Consider the following 22,540-nt stretch of genomic DNA (forward strand, 5'->3'; position numbering starts at 1 on the left):
GGAGTACATGCGCACGCTTCTCAGGGACAATGAGTTCTTCAGGACCTACGTCACGGTCAGTTCTCAGCGCTCTCCTGCCATAAAGCTAATCCCAGAAACCTATAGGACACACTGTCCTGACACGCTCATCCTTCGGTTTCTTCATGTTTCTGCTTCTTGACTTCCTGTTTTTGTCTGCCTCAATTCAGTGGGGAGAGACCTTTGAAGAGTGTAACCGTCTGAAGCTGGCCGACATGTTGGCAAAGCCTCACCAGAGACTGACCAAATACCCCCTCCTACTGAAGAGTGTCCTCAAGAAGACTGATGAGCCATCCGCCCGCGATGTGGTCAACAGCATGGTGAGGATGTGGCAAAATCTAAAATGACACAAAATTTCCTTCATGCCATGGCTATATCTTGCTCTGCTACAGATCTGAACATGAATGTATTTCTATGATTTTCTTCTTCAAGGTGGCGACAGTAGAGGGCTTCATCAACAGCGTGGACTCTCAGATGCGGCAGCGGCAGGAACAGCAGAAGCTGGCCACCATCTCAGCCCGTATAGACTCATACGAGGCTGTAGAAGGCAGCAGTGAAGAAGTGGAGAAGGTAAGAAACTATTTCTTGGGCTCTAGTGCTTTCAGATATGAGGCTTCTTTTGAACCTGGACTTCATGCTTTGGTCTTTTCCTCTCTCAGATCCTTAAGGAGTACAACCGTTTTGACCTTATGGCTCCCATGAGAGGAATATCACCAGAGGAGACTCGACAGCTGCATCTAGAGGGAGCGCTGAGGATGAAAGAAGGCAAAGACAGTAGGGTAAGAGCAACTCGCATGACCGCTTGGAAACACACGATGAGCACTTATCTTTTTTACAAAACTGTTTCTCGCATTTGCTTTGCAGTCGCCTCGCATTTCATACAAAATATTTAACCTGTGAAACATTACAGGCAGGGATGTCCTGATCCCAATCCTAAGATCGGAACAAACTTAACCTCAATCCTTGACGTCTGTTGTCGTATTCTTCATAAAATGCAGCTTTATCAATCGGTCATTGAATAATTTATAATATAGATGGAGTACACCAAACTTTGGACCTCTGCTGATCTTGCTGATTTAAGCCGCCGACAAATAACATGGGCCATAAAGGCGGCTGCCGCATAAACCACTAAGACGTAGGAATGCTGTCCTACTTTATCTTGGGTTGTTGTAACACATTTGCGCTAGCTGTAGGTCATTAAGCGTCACGGAAAACTTTGTGCCCATTTATTAGCCAAATCCTCACAATGCTCTCTGTTTGCCAACACGGAACTGACTACGTTCTGTGATTTCTACAGCAATAATCAGTAAAAGAAATCTAGGTGCTACAGCTAATTGATAAGTGTTATGGACATAAATGGTATCGGGTATAGGCAGGTACTCAATATTAAATGACAGATTGGTTTGAAGGCAAAAACACCTTGAATCCTTAATTACAAGTGTTATTTTCATGTCTAAAATGACTTTATCTCCCCATCAGATGGAGGTTTACTGTTTCCTGTTCACTGACCTGCTGCTAATTACCAAGTCAGTAAAAAGAGTGGAGAAAGTCAAAATTATCCGCCAGCCTCTCCTCATTCACAATGTTGTCTGTAAGGAGCTCAAAGACCCTGGTGAGTGATCAGATGCCACTATTTATGCTGTATTTTGATACTTAGTTTTAAAATTATAAAAGTAATGATATGTTTTGTATTCCAATGACCTAGTTTGTCTGTTTGCTAATGTGTAACAATAGAAAGCTGGAAATCTTCTTTTGAGAAGCTACAACAAGCAAATGTGTTTCAGCTATAAAATGAGTAGTTTGAGAACAAGAGAGGTTATTCACTACAGAGTTGACTTTTTATCCTCATGACACTGACATTTTGCACCTTGTCTCTGTAGGCTCATTCATCCTCATCTACCTCAATGAGTTCAAGAGTGCAGTGGCAGCTTACACTTTCCAAGCCAACAGCGCCACCCAGGGGCGGAGCTGGATAGATGCTATCTGCAATGTCCAGGTAGGAGAGCCAGTTCATTTGCTCTGACAGCATCCGGCTGGAAGATTTTTTTGTCCTTCCTAAAATGCTGTGATAGTTTTGTTTGTGTTAAAAATGTTGTGGCCCAACAATTACAGAACCAGCTGCAGAGGCTTCGTACTGAGGAGATCCTCCGGCAGCAGAAAAATCTGAAGAGATGTACGGAGCATGACGAAGAGGAGGATGAGGAAGATGAAAGCAGCAACTCCACTACAAGTTCGCCATGCCTGAGGCACAAGGAGCAGCTGAATTCAAGGTACTACAGTAAAAAACTGTAATAAATCACTAAGTTGAAAAAGAAAATCAAACGGCTGCAAGAGCAAATCACACATCTTTTTTATTCATTTTTATTTTCCTGACAACATGTAGAGCTCCAAATTATTATCTACACTGACCTAAAAGAAAGGTTCAATATTTTGGCAAATAGGTTTGTTTGTGGCATCAGAGTAAATCCAATGGAAAAAAATGGGTTTGAAGCTGCCATTATTCATTTTTTATTGCTTCACAAATTTTGAATTTTTTAAATGTATGAGTTTTCTTATGTAGTTGTGATCTGCAATGATCCCCACAAAATAATAGGAAGTTTCTCTTCAGTGTGACCAGTTTGTATGCTAGTCACAATTAGACGCAGAGTTATTTGTCTCATCCTCCATGCAGACAAAACAGAGCATCACTTTGCAACAAAAAGCTTCTCTTCAAAGCCGTTGTTTAAAATGAGCGTGGCTGTAGCTCCGTTTGAGCAAGATGTACTTCTTAAATGCTTTCTTGTCAGCTCCAAGTTGTTTTTGTTGGTATTGTTAAGGCCTAACAGTGAAACAAATTTCTCTTTTCAGTCAATCAGATGGTTCCACTGAGACCCTGTCAGTGATGGACGTTGATGAGCCATGCGAGCCTCAAGAGTCTCCTGCCTCCATCCTGATCATTGAGGGAATCACTACTAAAGACTCAGACACGGATGTGGTTCCACTTTCTGAAAGGCCTGAGATTCAGCACACACACAAGCCCCCACAGAGTCCACTCCAGTATTTACTCCGAGCACAATCAGGAGGTGGGGCCTGACGGCGAGGAGCTGGACCCCCAGCGTCGCTCTCTCTCCATGGACAGCGCCTACGGTACCCTCTCACCTGGATCCCCCCTGAAAGAACTGCTGCCACAACCTGGCCAAAGTGAAGGAGAGGAGACCGAGGAGGAGGAGGGAGACAGGGAGGGTCGGGGTGAGGCGGAAATAGAGGAGGAGGAGGAAGAGGAGGATGCCTCACTGGGGTCCCAGCTGTCAGTCATCCAGTCCTCCTGTAAACCTCGCCGGCGGCCTCATGTTCAGTCGCGTCTCCACTGTCTCCAGAGGTTGTCCTCTCTGAAGTTGTCCCGCTCTGAGGACAATCTCCTACAGCGCTTCCATGGTAAAACTCCCATCAACCACACGCACTCGCTCAGCTCTGAGGCGCAGGACCAATCACAGTGTGTGGACTCATTGCTGGCACACAGCAGGAGCCTGTCAGAGCTGGGACAAAAGTGCAGAGAGGTGTTTTCCAGTGACCTCGACCGGTCTGATGACTGCTTGAGCATAACCTTGCCCTCTGATGAACTTAGTGCCACCCCTGCTGGACCACGTGAGGGTAATGAGTCTCCAAACAACAGCTCAGATGGGGAAACGGCTCCATCTGCCCGCCCAGATAAGAAATGCAAGTCAAAGGCAACAAGCGATTCAGAGGAAATGTCACCTGCAAAGAGGAAATCTCCAGCCCAGCAGCACAAGAAGCTGACGCTAGCTCAGCTGTACAAGATACGCACCACTCTCGTCCTCAACTCCACGCTGACAGCATCGTAAGTTCTTTCTTATATAACTCCAGTCTGTGGTTTTACTACATTTAAGGATGTATTGATCAAGTTTTTTTTTTTTGCTTTTTTATTGCCCCAATTACAAAATGTAGTATCTGCTAGTACAGAATCCTAATCCAATACTATTTTACTATATAATACACACTTCAAGCACATTAATGATAGTAAAATGAGTCCGATGTATATGCTTGGCAGCTGAATATCTCTACCTTTATGTAAAAGTCATGTAGGGTACTGTCTGAAATGTAGTGTAGAGAGAGGGTAGAGGGTAGGTGTACCGTGGCTTTCCAAGCTCCAAAAGTAGCAGAAGCCTGCATTCTCTACATGCATGTCAGAAAATGTATTGTAGCCTCTTACTGTTTAATACTGTACACACCTGAGGAGGTCGTCACTCGGACTACAGTCATTTCTGTGGCCACCATGACAAAGACTAACGACCTCTGCTCAGAGCTCATGTGTTTAAAACAAGCCAGGATGGATTAGAAGAGGGTTATATGCAACAGAGCTGCCCCCGTGGCCCAAATCATGTGTCCACTTACTAAAACAGTAACATCAGCAAGGAACAAATGTCCACTGTGCTCTAATTGTGATATTTATAATTGATTGATAATGCTGCTGATTTTTGATCATTATTCAAAATTTACATCCCCAGTGTCCTGCCATAAATTGTGCTCTCCCTTGTAACATCTGTGTGACAGCAGACAAAAACAAAGAATCAGCCCTAGCTTCCTGCCAGTTCCGATCAGTTAAAAAATGCCTTGATTGATCCCGATACCTATTTTTGAAATGTAGCATGGCTACTTAAAGGAATAGATGTATTAATATTGTTTTTTTCTGTTTCTTTTCAGAGAGGTGTAACCACAAAGACTGTCCGGTGGCACGCAGACATTACAAGGAACAACAAACTTGTTTTGTTTTTTCAGGATGGACTGAATTTCTCGAGACACGAATGCACTCTTTCTCTTACTGCTCTCTCCCTTCCTGTTGGTTTTTTTTGGACAGTGACTGTACCATTATTACATTTTAACAATAATCCCATTTTGCATTCTGTTTTTTTTTTTGCTTTTGCATTGGTTTCTGAATTTCTCAAAACGGAAGGGAGAGGCAGAGAGACACTAACCGCTTGCACTTTGCAACAGAAGTAGCATTTTGGGGGCTGGGACCTTAAGGTGGACTGAGGGAGTGTGAAAGGGATGGACGTCCTGTCCCTGCAGAGAGAGCAGACATCCAGACAGAGGCCTGCAACCTCGTCCCTGCACTCTAGAAGAGGTTCAGCTGAATCCTGCACCTCTTTTCTCTCCTGACTTGAAGAGAGGGACACCAAATGCTCTCTACACATGGCTAAAAAAGACAAAACAGCACCTAGGACGACCTCCTGATACTTGTAGTACTCCTGGTTTGCTTCAACAAAAGAGAAAAAGTGAAAATTGCACAGTTATCTTTGTTAAGTAGAAGAATCACTAAAGGGTGAATTTACATTTACAGTCACACAGTGAATTTGTTGTTTGTGTTTGCTTGTGTACAGGTGTATGAATGTGTGTTCGAATGATACGTGCTCTTTGATTCCTGACTGAACCAAAACTGATCCCCATCTCCTATGAACGTGCTAATGCACCCAAAGACGAAAGACCTGTGTAGCCCAAAGACAAAACAGCCGCGTCACGACAGAGATGGATTTCTGCTGCCTTCAAATGGAAATTGCGAGCTTCTAATTGCTATTTGGAAAGTCGTGCACATGAAACACTTTCAAGTGGTGGCGTTGACTATAAGTTGTGATAACACCGCTGCTAGGAACCAGCGACATAGGTGTTACTGTCGGCCTCTAGAAACCACTGTGAATACAAATTTAGCAAGCTAATGAGTGGGAAGTGCAAATACACAATGAAGCGATGAAGCTGTTGGACAGACCAACATTATACTGAGACATTATAAAAGACTAAATTACAATATATCGCCTTACAATCCACTGAAATATAACCCTTTGTGCCACTTCTGAAAATGTCAGCCTCCATTTGAAGGCAGCATTCCTTCTGTACCGTTAAGTTTTTGATTGGTATGTCAAACTAATGAGGTGTTACCGATATAAAAAAATGACTGAATATAGATGACTACAACTGTTTTGTGGAATTTCCTGCACTCTCTCTATATATTTTAGCGTGAAGCATAAATGTATTAAAACTACATGTAGAAGTGCACAAACCAGAACTGGGTCACAGGAGTGAAAAAAAAAAAGTCTAGACTTGTCTGCATTTCTTTACCATTAACAGGTTGAAGAAAAAAAGGTTTGGGGTGAATATTCTGTCATGAGTGAATCTGCAGAGCTTTGGCTGAACAGCTTTCACCAGGAGATTTAAAAAAAAAAAACCTTAACATTCACACACTGACGTTTGGCTTTTCACATCAGTGATTATTAACCTTACTCCAAACATTGCCCAAACCAAACAGGTTAACTCTGTTTACTTTTAGTTTTTTTTTTGTTTATGTGTAATATTTATTATGCCTGCTATGTTTTATATATAAGATATTGTTTATATTGTTCGCTTCCATGATTTGTAAATTTTTTTTTTGTCAATGTAGTCTTAATTTTTTTTTCTTGCGAGGCATTAATGTGCTATGAACCAAAATTATGTGTTTCCTCTTTCAGGAATGACTAAAGTGTCTTACAAAATAAAAAACAGCGAAAACACTTTACAATCCCTCTTTTAATGGTTTAATCCAATGTAATGGAGTGATTTGAGGTGAGAGGCTGAAGCTAAATGGCATCGCATTAAACAACATGAACTGCTCGCACTGTTCTTGTGTTTTTAACGCAGACAGCAGGTGGCAAAAGAACATTTAGGGCCGAGGAGGGGAATTACAGCAGAGAGGTCATGATCATGTGTACTAGTAATTCATTGTTTTTCATGTCAGACTGTTAAATTGAACCTGTTGCTCTGAGTCACGGAAGAAGCACTCAGATCTTTAAGTAAAAGTAGCAGTAATAAAATAACAAGTAACAAAAATACTCCATTATATGTACAAAATTCTGCACTCATGATTAGTGATGGTCCTCTGATACCCGAGGCTTCGACACATGCGCTGTAGCTCATGAAGCAAACGTATCGAGCCACTGTGCCGAGGCGTGGTTTGGTCACGTGACTCGTGACGTTTGAAGCACTTCAGTGACGTTTGAAGCACTCAACTGCTTCGAATCACCTGATTGGTTCGGTTTGTTATGTGAATCACTCAGCGGGATCGAGTGTTCCGGGATAGGAGATCTCTATTTAGTGTTGTTCATTTGAATTGTTTTTCGCAGAATAGATTGTTTTTTTTGCTGTTGTTTTTGCTTTGAGAGTTAGTAGTATGTCAGATTTCGTATTTCATAGAGAATAGATAGATAGATAGATAGATAGATTATATATATAGATATATTCCCAACTCACCACCCCCATGCCACAACACCTGGCACAGAACCTTGTCAGGTGCTTAGCTGACAGACTACAAACCAAAGAAAAGAACAGTTCACTGACTGTTGCTACACTTGTGGCTCTGCAGTTCAAAACTTTTGGATTCACCAATCAGAGTGGCAGCCAGTGTGAAAGAACGTTTAATAACAGAATGCACAACAATTAACATAAAGAATACCAAGCAGCAGTCATCTACGTCACAAGCACCACCACAGCCTCGTCCTCCACCACCAGCAGCACCTTCCACAGGTATTCTTTTTCTCTTCTGAATAGGGAATGACTGACATTTCTGGTGATGATGATGATGATCTTCAATATTTTTCAGTTCAACTGTGGAGCCTATTAGACGAAGACGCAAGTAGAGCCTGGCAAATGCAAAGCGCCACAGCGAATGCAATTGTAGAAAGAACGGCAGACCCACTGGCTTACTGGGCAACCCACAAAACTGTTTACCCAAACTTGTACAATGGAGCCAAACATTTCCTGTGTACCTCAGCCTCATCTGTGCCGTGTGAACAGGTTTTTTTTTTCTAAGGCTGGGGAGATAGTGAGTAAAAGAAGGAACTGCTTGAGTCCCAAACAATGTTCCCTGTAATTTTTCATGAGTCTGAGCAAACACACAAACTCCCTGAGCGTCCCTTGGACCACTGTGAGCAACATCAGACGTGTGCACTGTGGTCACACCAGCATCACATCCATTCAAGTTACATGGTTCATTAAAAGAATCAAATTACAGCATTTACATTTCTGTTAAAACACTTTGTCAACAGGAGCCAGTTGAAGGCTGCAGTGATTTTAGTGACACTACAATGTATAAGAGTGAAGTTATTGAATATTTGTCTCTCTTTACTGTTGCAGCGGTTTTGCAAATTGCAGACGGACCCTGTTCACTCCATAGACACCAATGTTATTCCTGTAGCTTGAAAGACAGCTACTTTTGATAAAACTGGGCTTGTAGCACATTGTCTGCCTTGCAACAATGGGAAAGAGGCACCGTTTATGTTTTGACAACCTATATCTAATGAGTTATTGATGCTGGAAGTCCGAATCTGTGAATATCTTTCCAACTTTACTGAACTTGGGGCCACTACCACCTAAGGAGTGATATATTTAATTTGAAAAAAGCATTTAGCCATACTTAAAGCTTTAAGTGCTTTATTAACACGGAACTAAAAATTTTGTATTGTTTTATTATCACAGGTTCTGTCTGAAAAGAGGTTGGCATCATTTTAAACAGTGAAATACAAACTAATAAAATGTAATGACCAACCAGTGAGCAATACTGGATTCTGCAAAAACATAAACAACATTTTTAAGAATCTAAATCTTATCTTAACACAGTATAATGTATTAACTTATTTTTGTGTGTATGCATGTATTTATTGATTTATTTAAGTACTGTTAACATATCAGAGTTCTGAGTGAGTTTTTCGTAAGATAGGCAAAGGCCATTTATTGATTACATATAGGCTCTTAAATGTTTTATCTAAAAACTGAAAAGCATTAAAAAAAACAACTTAGGCATTTATTGAGTCACTAAAATACTGTAGAGTACAGACCACTTCAGCATGATTATAAGCATCCTCTGGTAAATTAACAACCAGATACTGATGTCTCTCACCATATGGACTTCAGGAGATGACTGGGGGATGATAAACTGTGACCTACTGGTTGGTTCTCTCTGTTCTCATGTTTCTTACATATTTGTCCCCCTGACAGCCAGGGTCCTAATGTTTTTTGAGCAACACATCATACTATGACGTTTTTACAATGATGGTTCTACTATGGAACCAGTTTGACATGTTCAGGTGTTCTTTGTGTGAAAACTCAGAGATTTCAGGGATCAGAAGGTGGTTTTCAACTTTCTTTATTAACTTTCTGCTTCAACTTTAAACTAAATTTCCTTCACTAACCCCGCCCTCTGGACTTCCAGGAAGCTGTGTTCCTATTGGCTGTCCGGTGGCTGCTTGGTGTTATCAGGAACACCTGAGCAGCTCAGTGTCTTCCTGCTTTATTTAGCTGCAGACAAACATTTCCTCTGCTTCTCTTCACCAGTGAACTGGGTTTGGCTCCATTGCTTCAGTTTGTTCTTTAGGCGTTGGCTTGCAGCTTCCAGCAGTAAAATCGTTCTTTAATGTGTTTCTTGGTGTGTTTTAGGGCTTTGTACTGGATTGTTTGTCTTGGTAAATGTGGTTCTTTAGCCACAGTTAGCACATGGTGCTAATGTGTGCAGTGATTAGTGGGTTTGGTGCAGCTGAGTTGTGTCTTTATCTTGGCTGTAGTGAGTCTTTAGAGGTTTCTGGTCCAGACACATTCTGTATTCTTGTTTGTGAACCAGTGTTGGTTGTCCAGAAGGTAAGAGTTCCTGTCCTGATTCTCTGTTCTCAGAGGTTCTCTGGTAGGCTGCAGGAGACTTTAGAGTTTGGGTTGTGCTAGTTTGGTTTTTGTATGGTTTCATTTGGACGACTATCTTGAGGCCCCTCCATGTGGTTTAGTGAGGTTTTCTGCAACAGTTCTACAAAGCAACCTGCAGCAGAAGAGACTTTGAGAGTTTTTAGGAAGTTCTGGAGACCAGACTTTAGAGCAGCAGAAACATTTGTTAGCAGTTTGAGCAGGACAAGGTGAGCTTCAGAGTAGAAATGAGACAGAAACCTTCTTGATCCGTGTGGTGAGGTCCTGTACCAAGAGTTTGAGCAGGTTTTGAAGAGTCTGTAGTTCTTTGGTCTGAAAGCACAAGAAGAGTCGACTCATTAAAGGAGAAAACAGGAGATATTGTTGGTTCTTCTGTCGTTCTGGAGTTTCCTTAGACTGACTATCAAGTTTATATTTTAAATGATTTCCCATGTGAGCCCAAGAAGACTTCAATAAACTCCCTCCATCCCCTGGACACAACATATTTTATTACCATGTTAAATGGTTTTTGTTTTTTGTTTTTTTATGTTTTTGAGTTTTAATCATAGTTTTTTTTTCTCTTTGCTTGTTTAGTTTTGTCATCTGTGTGCAAGGTGCTAAACAAATAAAGTTGAATTGATAAACTGAATAACTGACTAACTCATGATTGTGACAACAGAAGTATTTTCATTGTGATTTAAGGGTTTATTTCATTTTTAAGGTTGGGGTTAAAATCTTGACAGAAAAAGAAGATTAAAGAAATAAACTACATAACAAAAAGCAATTAAATCAAACAAAAAAAAATTAATACAATAAAACTTTTAAAAAGTTTTATTGTTAAAAAGATTTAAGAAGTTTAAGATGTAATTTTCTAATTAAACATTTAATTTTTTAATTAAATGTTTTGTCTTTTTAAGGGTTTAATAATCTGATTAAATGTTTTGCATTTTTAAAAATGTTTAACATTCTGCTTGTTTAATTGTATTTTTTAAATGTTTAATGATGGAAAATACTTGATCTGTAATTTCTAATATTTGTATTTTAAAAATTATGTTTAATTTCATAATGACATGTATTGTATCATGTTGAATGATCTCATTCCATATTTTGTCTGTTTAATAGAGTTAAACATTAAATTACATTACATTCTATTAAACAGACAAAATATGGAATGAGATCATTCAACATGATACAATACATGTCATTATGAAATTAAACATAATTTTTAAAATACAAATATTAGAAATTACAGATCAAGTATTTTCCATCATTAAACGTTTAAAAAATACAATTAAACAAGCAGAATGTTAAACATTTTGAAAAATGCAAAACATTTAATCAAATTATTAAACCCTTAAAAAGACAAAACACAGGTGCACGTATAGCTCAACGGGTTAAGCATGTGACTCCTGTACAGAGGCTGGTCCTCGACGCAGCGTCCCGGGTTCGAATCCCGCTAGTGGCGCTTTGCTGCAAGTCTTTCCCCGACTCTTCTCCCCTGTTTACTGTCTGTCTCTCACTATACCTATCCAATAAAAGGCCAAAAAAGACAAAACATTTAATTAAAAAATTAAATGTTTAATTAGAAAATTATATCTTAAAGACAATAAAAGTTCAAATAGGAATTACACTGAAAATACAATGAAGGATTTAAAAAGAAAATTAAACATTAAAAGGTGGTAAAACATTTAAAAAGAAAAACCTTAAAGATTTAATCGAAACATTAACAGACTGTCTGAAGGTTCAAACTAACAGAGAACTACTCAAGAACTTTTAAGATTTCAGTCCTCAGACTGTGTGAAGGTTCAAACTAACAGAGAAGTACTCAGGAACTTAGAAGATATCAGTCCTTGGACTGTCTGGAAGTTCAAACTAACAGAGAACTACTGTGGGACTTAGAAAATTTCAGCCCTCAGACTGTGTGAAAGCTCAGGTCCTGAGGACTCGGGAGGTCTGGAGGCTTTGAAAGTCTTGGAACTGAGGGTTCAACCCTCCAGCACAAAGGGTAAAGTCCAGCCTCCTGAGAAAAACGATCGAGTCGAGACTCAAGTTAAAAAAAACTCGAAAATGGCAAAAAAAATAGATGATAAATGCGCAAAAAAAAAAAAAAAAAAGTATCACGTGCAGCTTAGAGGGAACAGTGATCCCAAAACTGTTGATAAATTATTTCTCAATAAAACCTCATAACCAGTTACATAAGCACACCCTCTTTACTGACCTCTTTACCAATAAACCCCAAGACATACTTTGCCATAATCCATAATAATCCATAAAATCTTTATTTGCACCAGCCCCATGTGAAAATGACATCAGTCTGTATTTGTAGAGCATCTCATGAATGTAGCAGCACCGTTTAAATGTTTCATAACACAGAATATAAGCAAAGAGTATATAGGGATACAGACAAACATGGGAAATAAGAAACGTGCTCTTCAATAGTTATTGTCATTATTATTACTAGTAATATTATTTTTGTGTCCACTACAACCCATACAATCATCTAGTGTAGTCAAACAGGAATGTGTGCATGGCGAATCAAATCCAAAACAATCCATGAACCAACGACCACGTCTTGATTGCACTTCATTTTATTGACCACTAGATGTCCTACTCGAGCACAGTGTGTCATTGAGGCCTCGAGTAATGAACCATGTTTTGAATGAAGTGTCGAAGCTTCAACAAAGCCTCGATCAGCCATCACTACACACAGGACCTCACTTTCACAAAGCAAAAGCCCAGTCTGCAACCAGATGTTCATGTTGTCATTCTAAGGTAACAAGTCTCAGTATTGTGTTGGGTTCAGGATAAAATACTTCAGTTCCAGGTTTGTTCCATGACTAGGTGTTTATTGAACATGATCAAGAGTTACGAAAGACTGATTCTAAAGGCAGGGTTCCTGAAATATGATATGCAATTTTTAAACAGATTGTTGACAACCTGTTAAATATCATTAATTGTTTTTATAGATTTTATTTTACAAGACTTGAATTACTTGACATTTGTTAGCTGCTGAATGTGTTCAATCAAACTCAGTGTACCTGAACTAGAACGTGCACAATGGGAACCTGTTCAGCATGAGCAAATGATTGTATGTTACTAAAACTGAATGGGTTAGATAGGTCAGTTTTTGAACTATGTTTGATACAGAGTTGGCTTTAATAAAAGCTTAATGTTGAAAAGTCATCTCTTGTCTGAGCCATTTCAATGCTATACTATTTCCTAGGGCTTTCATTTTGAAAGCCCTAGGAAATAGCTCTCTAAACAGCATAATACCGTAATATTTTTTACAGTAATAAACTGTTGTTGTAGAATACGGTACGATTACTGTAAAATAACAGTGCGCTGCTGGCAACTTTAGCTGCCAGCTCTTTACTGTAAATTTACAGGGAAATTTCTTAGAGTGCATGAACATCAGAAGTATGTCGCGAGTGTAGCTAAAAGACCAAAAATTAATGTTAATATGAACTTTATGATGCTGCTTTATCATTGGACCGGTTTACCTCAGCTGACACATTCAGCAGCAGCAGCAGCAGCAGCAGGTTTTTGTATGAGTCTTTTTCACTGTGAGAGGGATTGATGTTGATGGCTATGATCTCTTTGGCTCTGGAACTAAACTGTTAGTAACAGGTAAGAACAAAAATTCATTTTATTGCAGAAATTGAAAATGTGTTTAAGGTCTGTTTCTGCTATTTCAGGCTTTACATGTTGGATTTTATATGATTACTGGAGGATTCATCTGCAGCCACTGTTAGACAAGAAAAGCTCAATCATGAATGAAAACATGTTGAAGTCCCACTGAATAACTAAAGACATTCTTTATCCTAAATATGATTGTGAATATTTTAGTATTTCCATGATATCTCATGGTTTTGTTTTAAATTAGATGATTTTTGATTGTAAATTGGGAAATATGCATATATATTTGTAGCTTAATGCATGTTTGATTAAAACCTAAATAATTTATGATGTGAGAAAATATATTTTGAAATATTTGAAGGTATCACATTGTCAGTGATGTTTTCATTAATCTAATCAAAAATATATGAAGCTTTTAACAAAAAAATGACATAATTCTAACTGTGTTTAATTACTTGTTTTGAATTACTTTTTAACTATTGTCACATGATAATAAATGTGCTGTGTTTTTAGTGGCTAGACTAAAGTATTTGTCGTAAATGTTTCATGTGGTGTAAATTTTTGGCATGATGAATTTATTTTCTGTTAAGATAAATTCGTCTGTTATTAGTAGAAGAATATAGAGCTTAAAATGAAGACAATGTTATATGAAAGTAAATTTTATTATTATGATTATACATAGTGTTAATGGTTTTAAAAAATTAGAATAGCAACAAAAAAAATGCACAAAAACTTATGCAATGTAACTTTATTTAGGTTGTTAAAACCACTTAGTTGTTCCAGTTGTTTGGTCTGTGGTGAATTTTGTGCTGTATTGATGAGTTTATTGATCAGAGTCTGTGTAGTTTCCAGGATCAGACTGAATGCAGCTCAGAGCTGGAAGCTGCTGTTGACTGAGTGAATGTTTGTGCTGCTTGTTGCTGCTGTCCACCTCCAGATGAGCAGGTAGTGAAGGCCGTGGTGAGCGTCTACCCAGCAGCATCCACAGTCCACCTGGAGGGGAAGAGCTCCCTGCTGTGTCTGGCCTCAGCCATGTTTCCTCCTCTGGTCCGCTTCTCCTGGAAAAGACAGAAGGAGGACGAGCGGCTGGAGGATGTGGACCCTGCTGAGGGAGAGCAGCTGGAGATCAGAGAGCCGGGACGCAGCGCCTCCATCTGGCTGATCCATCAGCAACAGGACGGCACATATAAATACAGCTGCTACGTCCAGCACGAGGGAGGAACAGTGGAGGCCCAGACACAACAAGGTGATGAAGGCTGGATGACTGTGTTCAGCACTGCTTCAGCTTCATGTGGAGACGCTGGCAAACACCTCTGATGTTTCTCACTGCACCTACAAACATTTCCCTCCTTCTCTGTTTCCAGCAGCCTCCTGTCCTCCAGAGAGAGAACCAGCAGACCTGCCAGCTCTGCAGCAAGCTCACTGTAAGATCAGCTGCTGCCTCTCTGCATGGACAGCTGCAATGTTCTGCTGCATCACAGCTGCACATCACTCTGTTCACTTTATCAATAATCACCTGTCTGTCTGTCTGCCTGTCTGTCTGTCTGTCTGTCTGTCTGTCTTTGTGTCTGTCTGTCTGTCTGTCTGTCTGTCTGTCTGTCTGTCTGTCAGTCTGTCTGTCTGTCTGTCTGCCTGTCTGTCTGTCTGTTAGTGTCCTTCCAGTCTCAGTCTCAGGTGAAGCTGCTCTGTCTGCTGTCCACAGTGCTGATAGTGAAGAGTCTGGTGTTCTGCTGTGGAATCTCTCTGATGATGATCCTCACAAACAAGGGACCGTCCACCAACTGCACACATGCTGACTGACTGTTTGCTGCTGGACTTTTCTCACCGTCACATCTCATCCAAACATATCTTATTGATTTGATCAGTGACCAGAAATGTCAGCTGTGACTTGCTGTCTTTGGATGTAATGTGGAGTTAGATATAGATGTTATTAAGTTATTCCAAACCTTTTAATTGTTGCGTCCACATAATACAAAATATTGCTGCCTTATATACATTTTAGCATGTTTTTTCTTGTTTTTCTTTTCATAATCACAGTGTTGCAATTTCTTCATGTTTACTGAGTGCAGTATTTTCAATAAACTACAAAATAACTTTGGGTGTCTAAGTATGTATGTTGAGTGTCTACATGAAACAAATCTGACTGTGGTTTGAAGTTACTGACACCAATAGATAGCAATCTTGTCCTTGTTTCACACACAGCTAAACAAGAATGAGAGCTCAGCCATCTAAAGTTACATGAATACAGAAGTTTTTAATATGACAATCAGGTGTGGATGAACCACCAGGTTCTGCTCTATGTCCCCCCATCATTGATTTTGTGTATTAATCATCTTTCAGAATTGTGTCAGTGTGAATGTGAAACTCTCCGCTGACGACACTGTTGTTTACACACATGAACAATCAACAGAGTGGAATCTATTTTTTTTTAATAACAACTTGTAAATCCTCCAAAATGTAAGCAGGACATGAACTTCAGGTGGTGATTCAGTTTAGCTCAACTCTGTAGGTGGAGGTCTGAGTGGGAACAAGGCTGACAGAAAACGAGAAAACACAAACCATGTAGAAGGAGGGCAGCTGATGAGTGTTTACAGCAGATATGAATCTGTTCTCAGAATTTTCAGATGTTGACAGCCAATCAAATGTCTTTCCTGTACGGGTTTCTGCTCTGCGGCACCGTTATCTGTGGTTTTTCACATTAATAACACAAAGACAGTTACACCCACTCGCCTAAAAGAATCATTCCAGGAAGCATCTGTGTTCTTTATCTGTGAGAGAAACAGGTGAAATTCTGAACTCAGAGCTGCCAATTAATTTTGATGGAATAAATAAAACAAGACATGATAGACTTTTTTGTATAAAATCTTCATTGTAACAATTAATAATAAAAAAATACTGCAAACATAGATTCAAGAGGCTTTTAAACAACAGAATAACATTTAATACTAATATCGACTGAAATCATAAACACAGATGAATGAATAACACAGTAATACACACATAAACAGTGACAAACAATGAATGATTAATATTTTTCGGTCTAATATATAGAAATTTTCAGTGTGGAATCATTTTACAATAAGGTATGTAAAATCCTTAATTAAGGTTTATGTAAAGTTTTCCATCTTCTCATTAATAACATCACAATTAAAATTGATTTAACTGGAACAATTCTGTGGCATTTTAGCGATTTCAAAAAATATCTGCATGTCCATCGTTTTGCCAGCATTCCGACTTGAGCTGTGGTGGATTTAACTGCTGCTGTGTGATCATTTTAATTGCAGCTGTAGCTTCTATTTTTTGTCAAAGTAGAGTTTATTGCAAAATAAGAATTAATCTGCAAGCTTAAAGATCTGCTTTCTTTTGTTGACATGTTGATGTATGTATTTATATTTGTGCCACTTTGTACATTTCTTTGGATCTCAGACACAGAACAAGATCAGACTGACAAAATTTCCCTGTAGAAACTGCACTTTATAACTGAATAGAATAGAATAGAATAGAATAGAATAGAATAGAATAGAATAGAATAGAATAGAATAGAATAGAACAGAACAGAACAGAACAGAACAGAACAGAACAGAACAGAACAGAACAGAACAGAACAGAACAGAACAGAACAGAACAGAACAGAATAGAATAGAATAGAATAGAATAGAATAGCTTCATTGTCATCATACATCGGGGCATGACGAATATATATGAATATATGTAAAAACACTTGTAGGAGGACAAATAACATGAGCATGAAGAGGTGCAATTTATAACGAAGCACAACACGTCACAGCTGATGTTTCTGATCACTGATCAAATCAATGAGATGTATTGATGAGGTGTGACGCTGAGAAAAGTCCAGCAGCAAACAGTCAGTCAGCATGTGTGCAGTTGGTGGACGGTCCCTTGTTTGTGAGGATCATCATCAGAGAGATTCCACAGCAGAACACCAGACTCTTCACTATCAGCACTGTGGACAGCAGACAGAGCAGCTTCACCTGAGACTGAGACTGGAAGGACACTGACAGACAGACAGACAGGCAGACAGAGAGACAGACAGACAGACAGACAGAGAGACAGACAGACAGGCAGACAGACAGACAGACAGGCAGACAGACAGGCAGACAGACAGACAGGCAGACAGACAGACTGACAGGCAGACAGACAGACTGACAGACAGACAGACAGACAGGCAGACAGACAGACAGACAGACAGACAGACAGACAGGTGATTATTGATAAAGTGAACAGAGTGATGTGCAGCTGTGATGCAGCAGAACATTGCAGCTGTCCATGCAGAGAGGCAGCAGCTGATCTTACAGTGAGCTTGCTGCAGAGCTGGCAGGTCTGCTGGTTCTCTCTCTGGAGGACAGGAGGCTGCTGGAAACAGAGAAGGAGGGAAATGTTTGTAGGTGCAGTGAGAAACATCAGAGGTGTTTGCCAGCGTCTCCACATGAAGCTGAAGCAGTGCTGAACACAGTCATCCAGCCTTCATCACCTTGTTGTGTCTGGGCCTCCACTGTTCCTCCCTCGTGCTGGACGTAGCAGCTGTATTTATATGTGCCGTCCTGTTGCTGATGGATCAGCCAGATGGAGGCGCTGCGTCCCGGCTCTCTGATCTCCAGCTGCTCTCCCTCAGCAGGGTCCACATCCTCCAGCCGCTCGTCCTCCTTCTGTTTTTTCCAGGAGAAGCGGACCAGAGGAGGAAACATGGCTGAGGCCAGACACAGCAGGGAGCTCTTCCCCTCCAGGTGGACTGTGGATGCTGCTGGGTAGACGCTCACCATGGGCTTCACTACCTGCTCATCTGGAGGATGGATGGATGGATGGATGGATGGATGGATGGATGGATGGATACATGGATGGATGGATACATGGATGGATGGATAGATGGATGGATGGATGGATGGATGGATGGATGGATGGATGGATGGATGGATGGATGGATGGATGGATGGATGGATAGATGGATGGATGGATACATGGATGGATGGATAGATGGATGGATGGATGGATGGATGATGGATGGATGGATGGATGGATGGATGGATGGATGGATGGATGGATGGATGGATGGATGGATGGATGGATGGATAGATGGATGGATGGATACATGGATGGATGGATAGATGGATGGATGGATGGATGGATGATGGATGGATGGATGGATGGATAGATGGATGGATGGATACATGGATGGATGGATAGATGGATGGATGGATGGATGATGGATGGATGGATGGATGGATAGATGGATGGATGGATGGATGGATGGATGGATAGATGGATAGATAGATAGATAGATAGATAGATAGATACTGTATTTACTTTTATATATTTAAATGTTGATCATCATTTACATTTTGTCTTCATGTAACATTTATTTACTACAAATCTTTTCTGTGACATTAAAATGTTCTCTATGAGACGTAAAAAAAAACTATCAAGAATGTTTGCGATAATTGTGTTTAATTTTCATATTCAGTGTCTTTTTTCCTTGTATATTAAAATGTTTTCTTATAAAAGATGCATCATCATATAAACAATAAACATCATTGATTTTATTCTAACAAATTCTGTTTTTTCAACTGTATAACAAAAGAAAATGATCGGTTATGGATTGATAGATGTGTTTATTTATTTATATTTAAAATAATGTTGATCGTCATTTACATTTTGTCTTCATGTAACTTTTATTTACAACAAATCTTTGCTGTTTGACATTAAAATGTTCTCTATGATACGTAAAAAAACTATCAAGAATGTTTGCGTTAATTCTGTTTATTCAGTTTTCACAGTGTCTGTTTTTGTTGTGTATTTAAGTATTTTCTAATAAAAGATGCAACATCATATGAACAATAAGCATCACTGATATTATTTTCACAAATACTAATTTTTCAACTGTTTGACAAAGTTACATTCTTGCTTATACTTTTCCTTCAAATACTCTTATAAACAGGTAAAGGTGAAATCATAATTTGATCATTAAAAACATTAATATAAAAACTGTTTTAAATTATGAATTTCTCAAAACAAATTTCTCAGACGACTCAAAAGTAAAAAGACACAGAAATGTCAAATATGAATAAAGAACCACAGATTATATCAGATTAAATATTTTTCTGTCGGCATCAATTCACGTTATAGAACATAACAGAAACATAAAATGTTTGATTTTCATTTCTATCTGATATTAAATATTTACCACCAACTACTTTCATTATATATGTGAAGTTGTGTTTAGAATCATATATATTCTATATTTATACAACATTTATCAAAATACTCATTAATGTATGTTTGCTATTAAATGATGTCTGATGTGATACAAAAATGAAATACGAAGCAAAATTTTTTTTCAATTTAAAGTGTTAATTTTTCATATTCAAATATCTTAAAATATGTTTTAATAAAAGATTAATCATCATAGAAAGAATAATTATCATTGATTTTATTGTAAACACTAAAGGTATACACTTTTACACACTTTTATAAATAGATAAATAAAATAATTAATCATTAAAATATCAATGTGTTACATGTAATGTAATGTCGTTTTAAATTAAACATGTCTCATAATTTATATTTTTAACACAAATACAAATAAACTAAATAACAACAAGAACAAGATCTGTCTAATATGAATAAATGACTAAACTAAATATGTTTGCAGTATGTTTTTCTATATAACATATAAATAATATTCTTTAAAATATCATTTATATTTACTCAAATTTCATGTCTTTTTTATATTTTGACACATGATCAGTTAAAACACACATGTGCCATCATTTGAAAAATAATTATCCAGAACTACATTGATAATATTTGTTAATTATTCTTCGCAATTCAGAGACATTTATTCATAAATATTAAATTTTTAATTTCAGTTTTCTAACCAACAGACACCACAGAATCAAACACTAAACAAATAAAAAAACTGAATATTTGTAACATCGCTGATATTTGCAGAAATAAAGAATAACTTTAGTTGTTCAGTCAGATTTCAACATGTTTTCACACATTATTGAGCTTTTCTTATGGAACAGTGGCTGCAGATGAATCCTCCACTAATGATGGAAAAACTAATATTTAAAGCCTGAAACAGCACAAAGTGACTTTAAACACATTTTCAGCTTCACAATAAAACAGCAGAAGAAAAGAAATGTTAGTTCTTACCTGTTACATACAGTTTAGTTCCAGAACCAAAGGTATAGAACCAGTTTCCTTCCACAGTGAAAAATCCTCGTACAAAAACCTGCTGCTGAATGTTTGCTCAGTTCTACACACTGTAGCACATCTTTCACTTCTCAAAGATGCTTCTAGAGATGAAAATATACAAATATGAATCAATCATGAAGTGATGGTGTAACAGTGGACTGTAGTTCTCTGAACTATGTGATCCTGGACTGTAGTTTACTGCTGTCTTCATGTCACAGACACTGTTTGTTGATCTGGAGGTTTTTGTACAGACTGCAGGTAGAATGGATCACTGTGGAGATTTGATATCCCACAGCTGCAGTAGTAGGAGGCTGAATGTTGGAGTTTAACTTTCTCTAGCTTCAACTCAATGCTGTTCTGTATCTTCACAGCTGAGAAATCATTTTTCTGAGGATGATTGTAACCTGATTCTATGCTACCATCACTTCTGTCAATGTAAAGAATCACTGAATGTTTCTGATTCTTTCTTCTGGTACCAGAAGACAAAGGGAGAATCACACTGATCAGTTTTACAGCTGAAGGAGGCATTTTGACCGACTCTCCTGGTCAAAGTCAGATCGTCCTGAATCAGCTGTGCTGCCATGGCAACCAGCCCTGCAGAGACACACACAGGTAGATGAAGGTCAGTGTGACAGCGTTTGTTCCAGGTGGACTTTGCCGCCTCCTGATTGGCTGGAAACACTCACCTGAACACAGACAGCACAGAGCAGCAGCTGGGAGGAGAAGCATCTTGTGCAGTGGTGTTTCCTCTGGAGAAGCTGAGCACAAGTGGAGCTCTGATGCAGCTGAGGCCAAACCGGGACGAGCTGTGAGAGCAGACCGGGCCACATGCTTTCTATCAGGTCCTCAAAGCTCCCATCAGCCCCTGTTAGCGGCCCACAGATAAGCTGCTGCTGCTGCTGACTGACAGCTCAGCTCAAGCTGCTGTGTGCTTTCATGCTCTGGATTTAAAGCTGACGGCAGATCCACTAAATCTGCTTCACATCATGCAGAAAGACTGAAAACATTCATGTTCCCACAAACACATTCAGGTTGGTGGACAATTTAGAGACACAGACTGTTATCTGTTGTTGGGACCAGAATAGAAAACTACAAATCCACACAGCTCCTCAACTCTCATTTGATTGTAATTAATAGTGAAAATTTTATGAAATTTCAAACCCCTTCATAGAAATCTCTATTTCTGTTGTCATAATTGTTTTGATTGATTTGTAGACACGTTTTCCAACATTTAGTTGGATAGTTTGGGTAATTTTGAAAAATGTTTTGTCTGCAAATTTATTTACAAATGAAGAAAGAGGGTTAGCTTCTATGTTCGCTGAAAGGGCAAAGGAGTGTTTCATTTTCTTGTCATTGAGCTTAATATTAATAATTATGTTGATATTTACTTTATTTGGTTGTTTTGTGTCTCTGGTAATTTGCCATTTACATTTGACATCATTTGTTTCATATATTTCAATAATCTGAATATTCTGCTGCAGTTACACAATATTTCACTTTCCTCATCTGTTATTAATGTGTTTAATTCCAGCCGTCTCATGTCAACATGTGTCCATAAAGAAGTGTCTGCATGTGATGCTGCTGTTGCATCAGGATTATCAGTGTTCCACTGCTGCCCTCTAGTGGCTGCAAACACACACTGCATCCAGCCTTCTACTACTGCTGCTACTATGACCAGACACTACTGCTGCTGAGGCTAAAGCTAACTTTCATGATTATTTCATCCGTTGGTGATCAAAATGCATATTTAATGTACAACGAGGATAACTTTTGCCTGAAATGTTAACTGAGTGTTTCTACCGGAGCTTCACGGTGTAACACCGGGCGGAAGTAAACAATGAGGAGCCTCCAGTCGCATCAGCTGGACTGATGTGTGGACTGAGCTGGAAGACGGTTGAGTTGTCGTATCTCAGATATTTCAGCAGTTGAAGTAAAGATGAGTTCAGTCCAGAATCTGAGAGAGTTGATCAACCAGCGACTA

At 38.9% G+C, this 22,540-nt stretch overlaps 1 protein-coding gene, 1 pseudogene and 1 gene segment (V, D, J or C); 2 read left to right on the forward strand and 1 right to left on the reverse strand.

Annotated features, from left to right (window-relative positions):
• Positions 1–6: 6 nt before the first annotated feature.
• Positions 7–3,860, forward strand: LOC129349834 (pleckstrin homology domain-containing family G member 5-like; annotated as a pseudogene).
• Positions 3,861–13,112: 9,252 nt separating this feature from the next.
• Positions 13,113–15,411, forward strand: LOC111582324 (immunoglobulin lambda-1 light chain-like). Its single transcript, XM_055014660.1, has 5 exons — positions 13,113–13,125; positions 13,261–13,335; positions 14,282–14,590; positions 14,709–14,768; positions 14,996–15,411. The coding sequence occupies exons 1-5, from the start codon at positions 13,113–13,115 to the stop codon at positions 15,142–15,144; spliced, it is 606 nt and encodes a 201-aa protein (XP_054870635.1). The 3' UTR covers positions 15,145–15,411.
• Positions 15,275–20,760, reverse strand: LOC111580499 (immunoglobulin lambda constant 6-like). The segment is given in 4 exon segments: positions 15,275–17,359; positions 17,659–17,715; positions 17,837–18,145; positions 20,518–20,760. Coding segments are annotated over 3 exon segments (495 nt in total).
• Between the last annotated feature and the right edge of the window lie 1,780 nt (positions 20,761–22,540).

The sequence above is a fragment of the Amphiprion ocellaris genome, chromosome 10, assembly GCF_022539595.1.
Source record: "Amphiprion ocellaris isolate individual 3 ecotype Okinawa chromosome 10, ASM2253959v1, whole genome shotgun sequence".
NCBI classification, from domain to species: domain Eukaryota; kingdom Metazoa; phylum Chordata; class Actinopteri; family Pomacentridae; genus Amphiprion; species Amphiprion ocellaris.

What these genes read in the sequence shown, in the direction of transcription:
- LOC111582324 (XM_055014660.1), top strand. An exon ending in AACTAAACTGTTAGTAACAG is followed by an intron (nt 13,336 to 14,281) that starts GTAAGAACAAAA and finishes GTCCACCTCCAG; the next exon opens with ATGAGCAGGTAGTGAAGGCC. An exon ending in GGAGGCCCAGACACAACAAG is followed by an intron (nt 14,591 to 14,708) that starts GTGATGAAGGCT and finishes CTCTGTTTCCAG; the next exon opens with CAGCCTCCTGTCCTCCAGAG.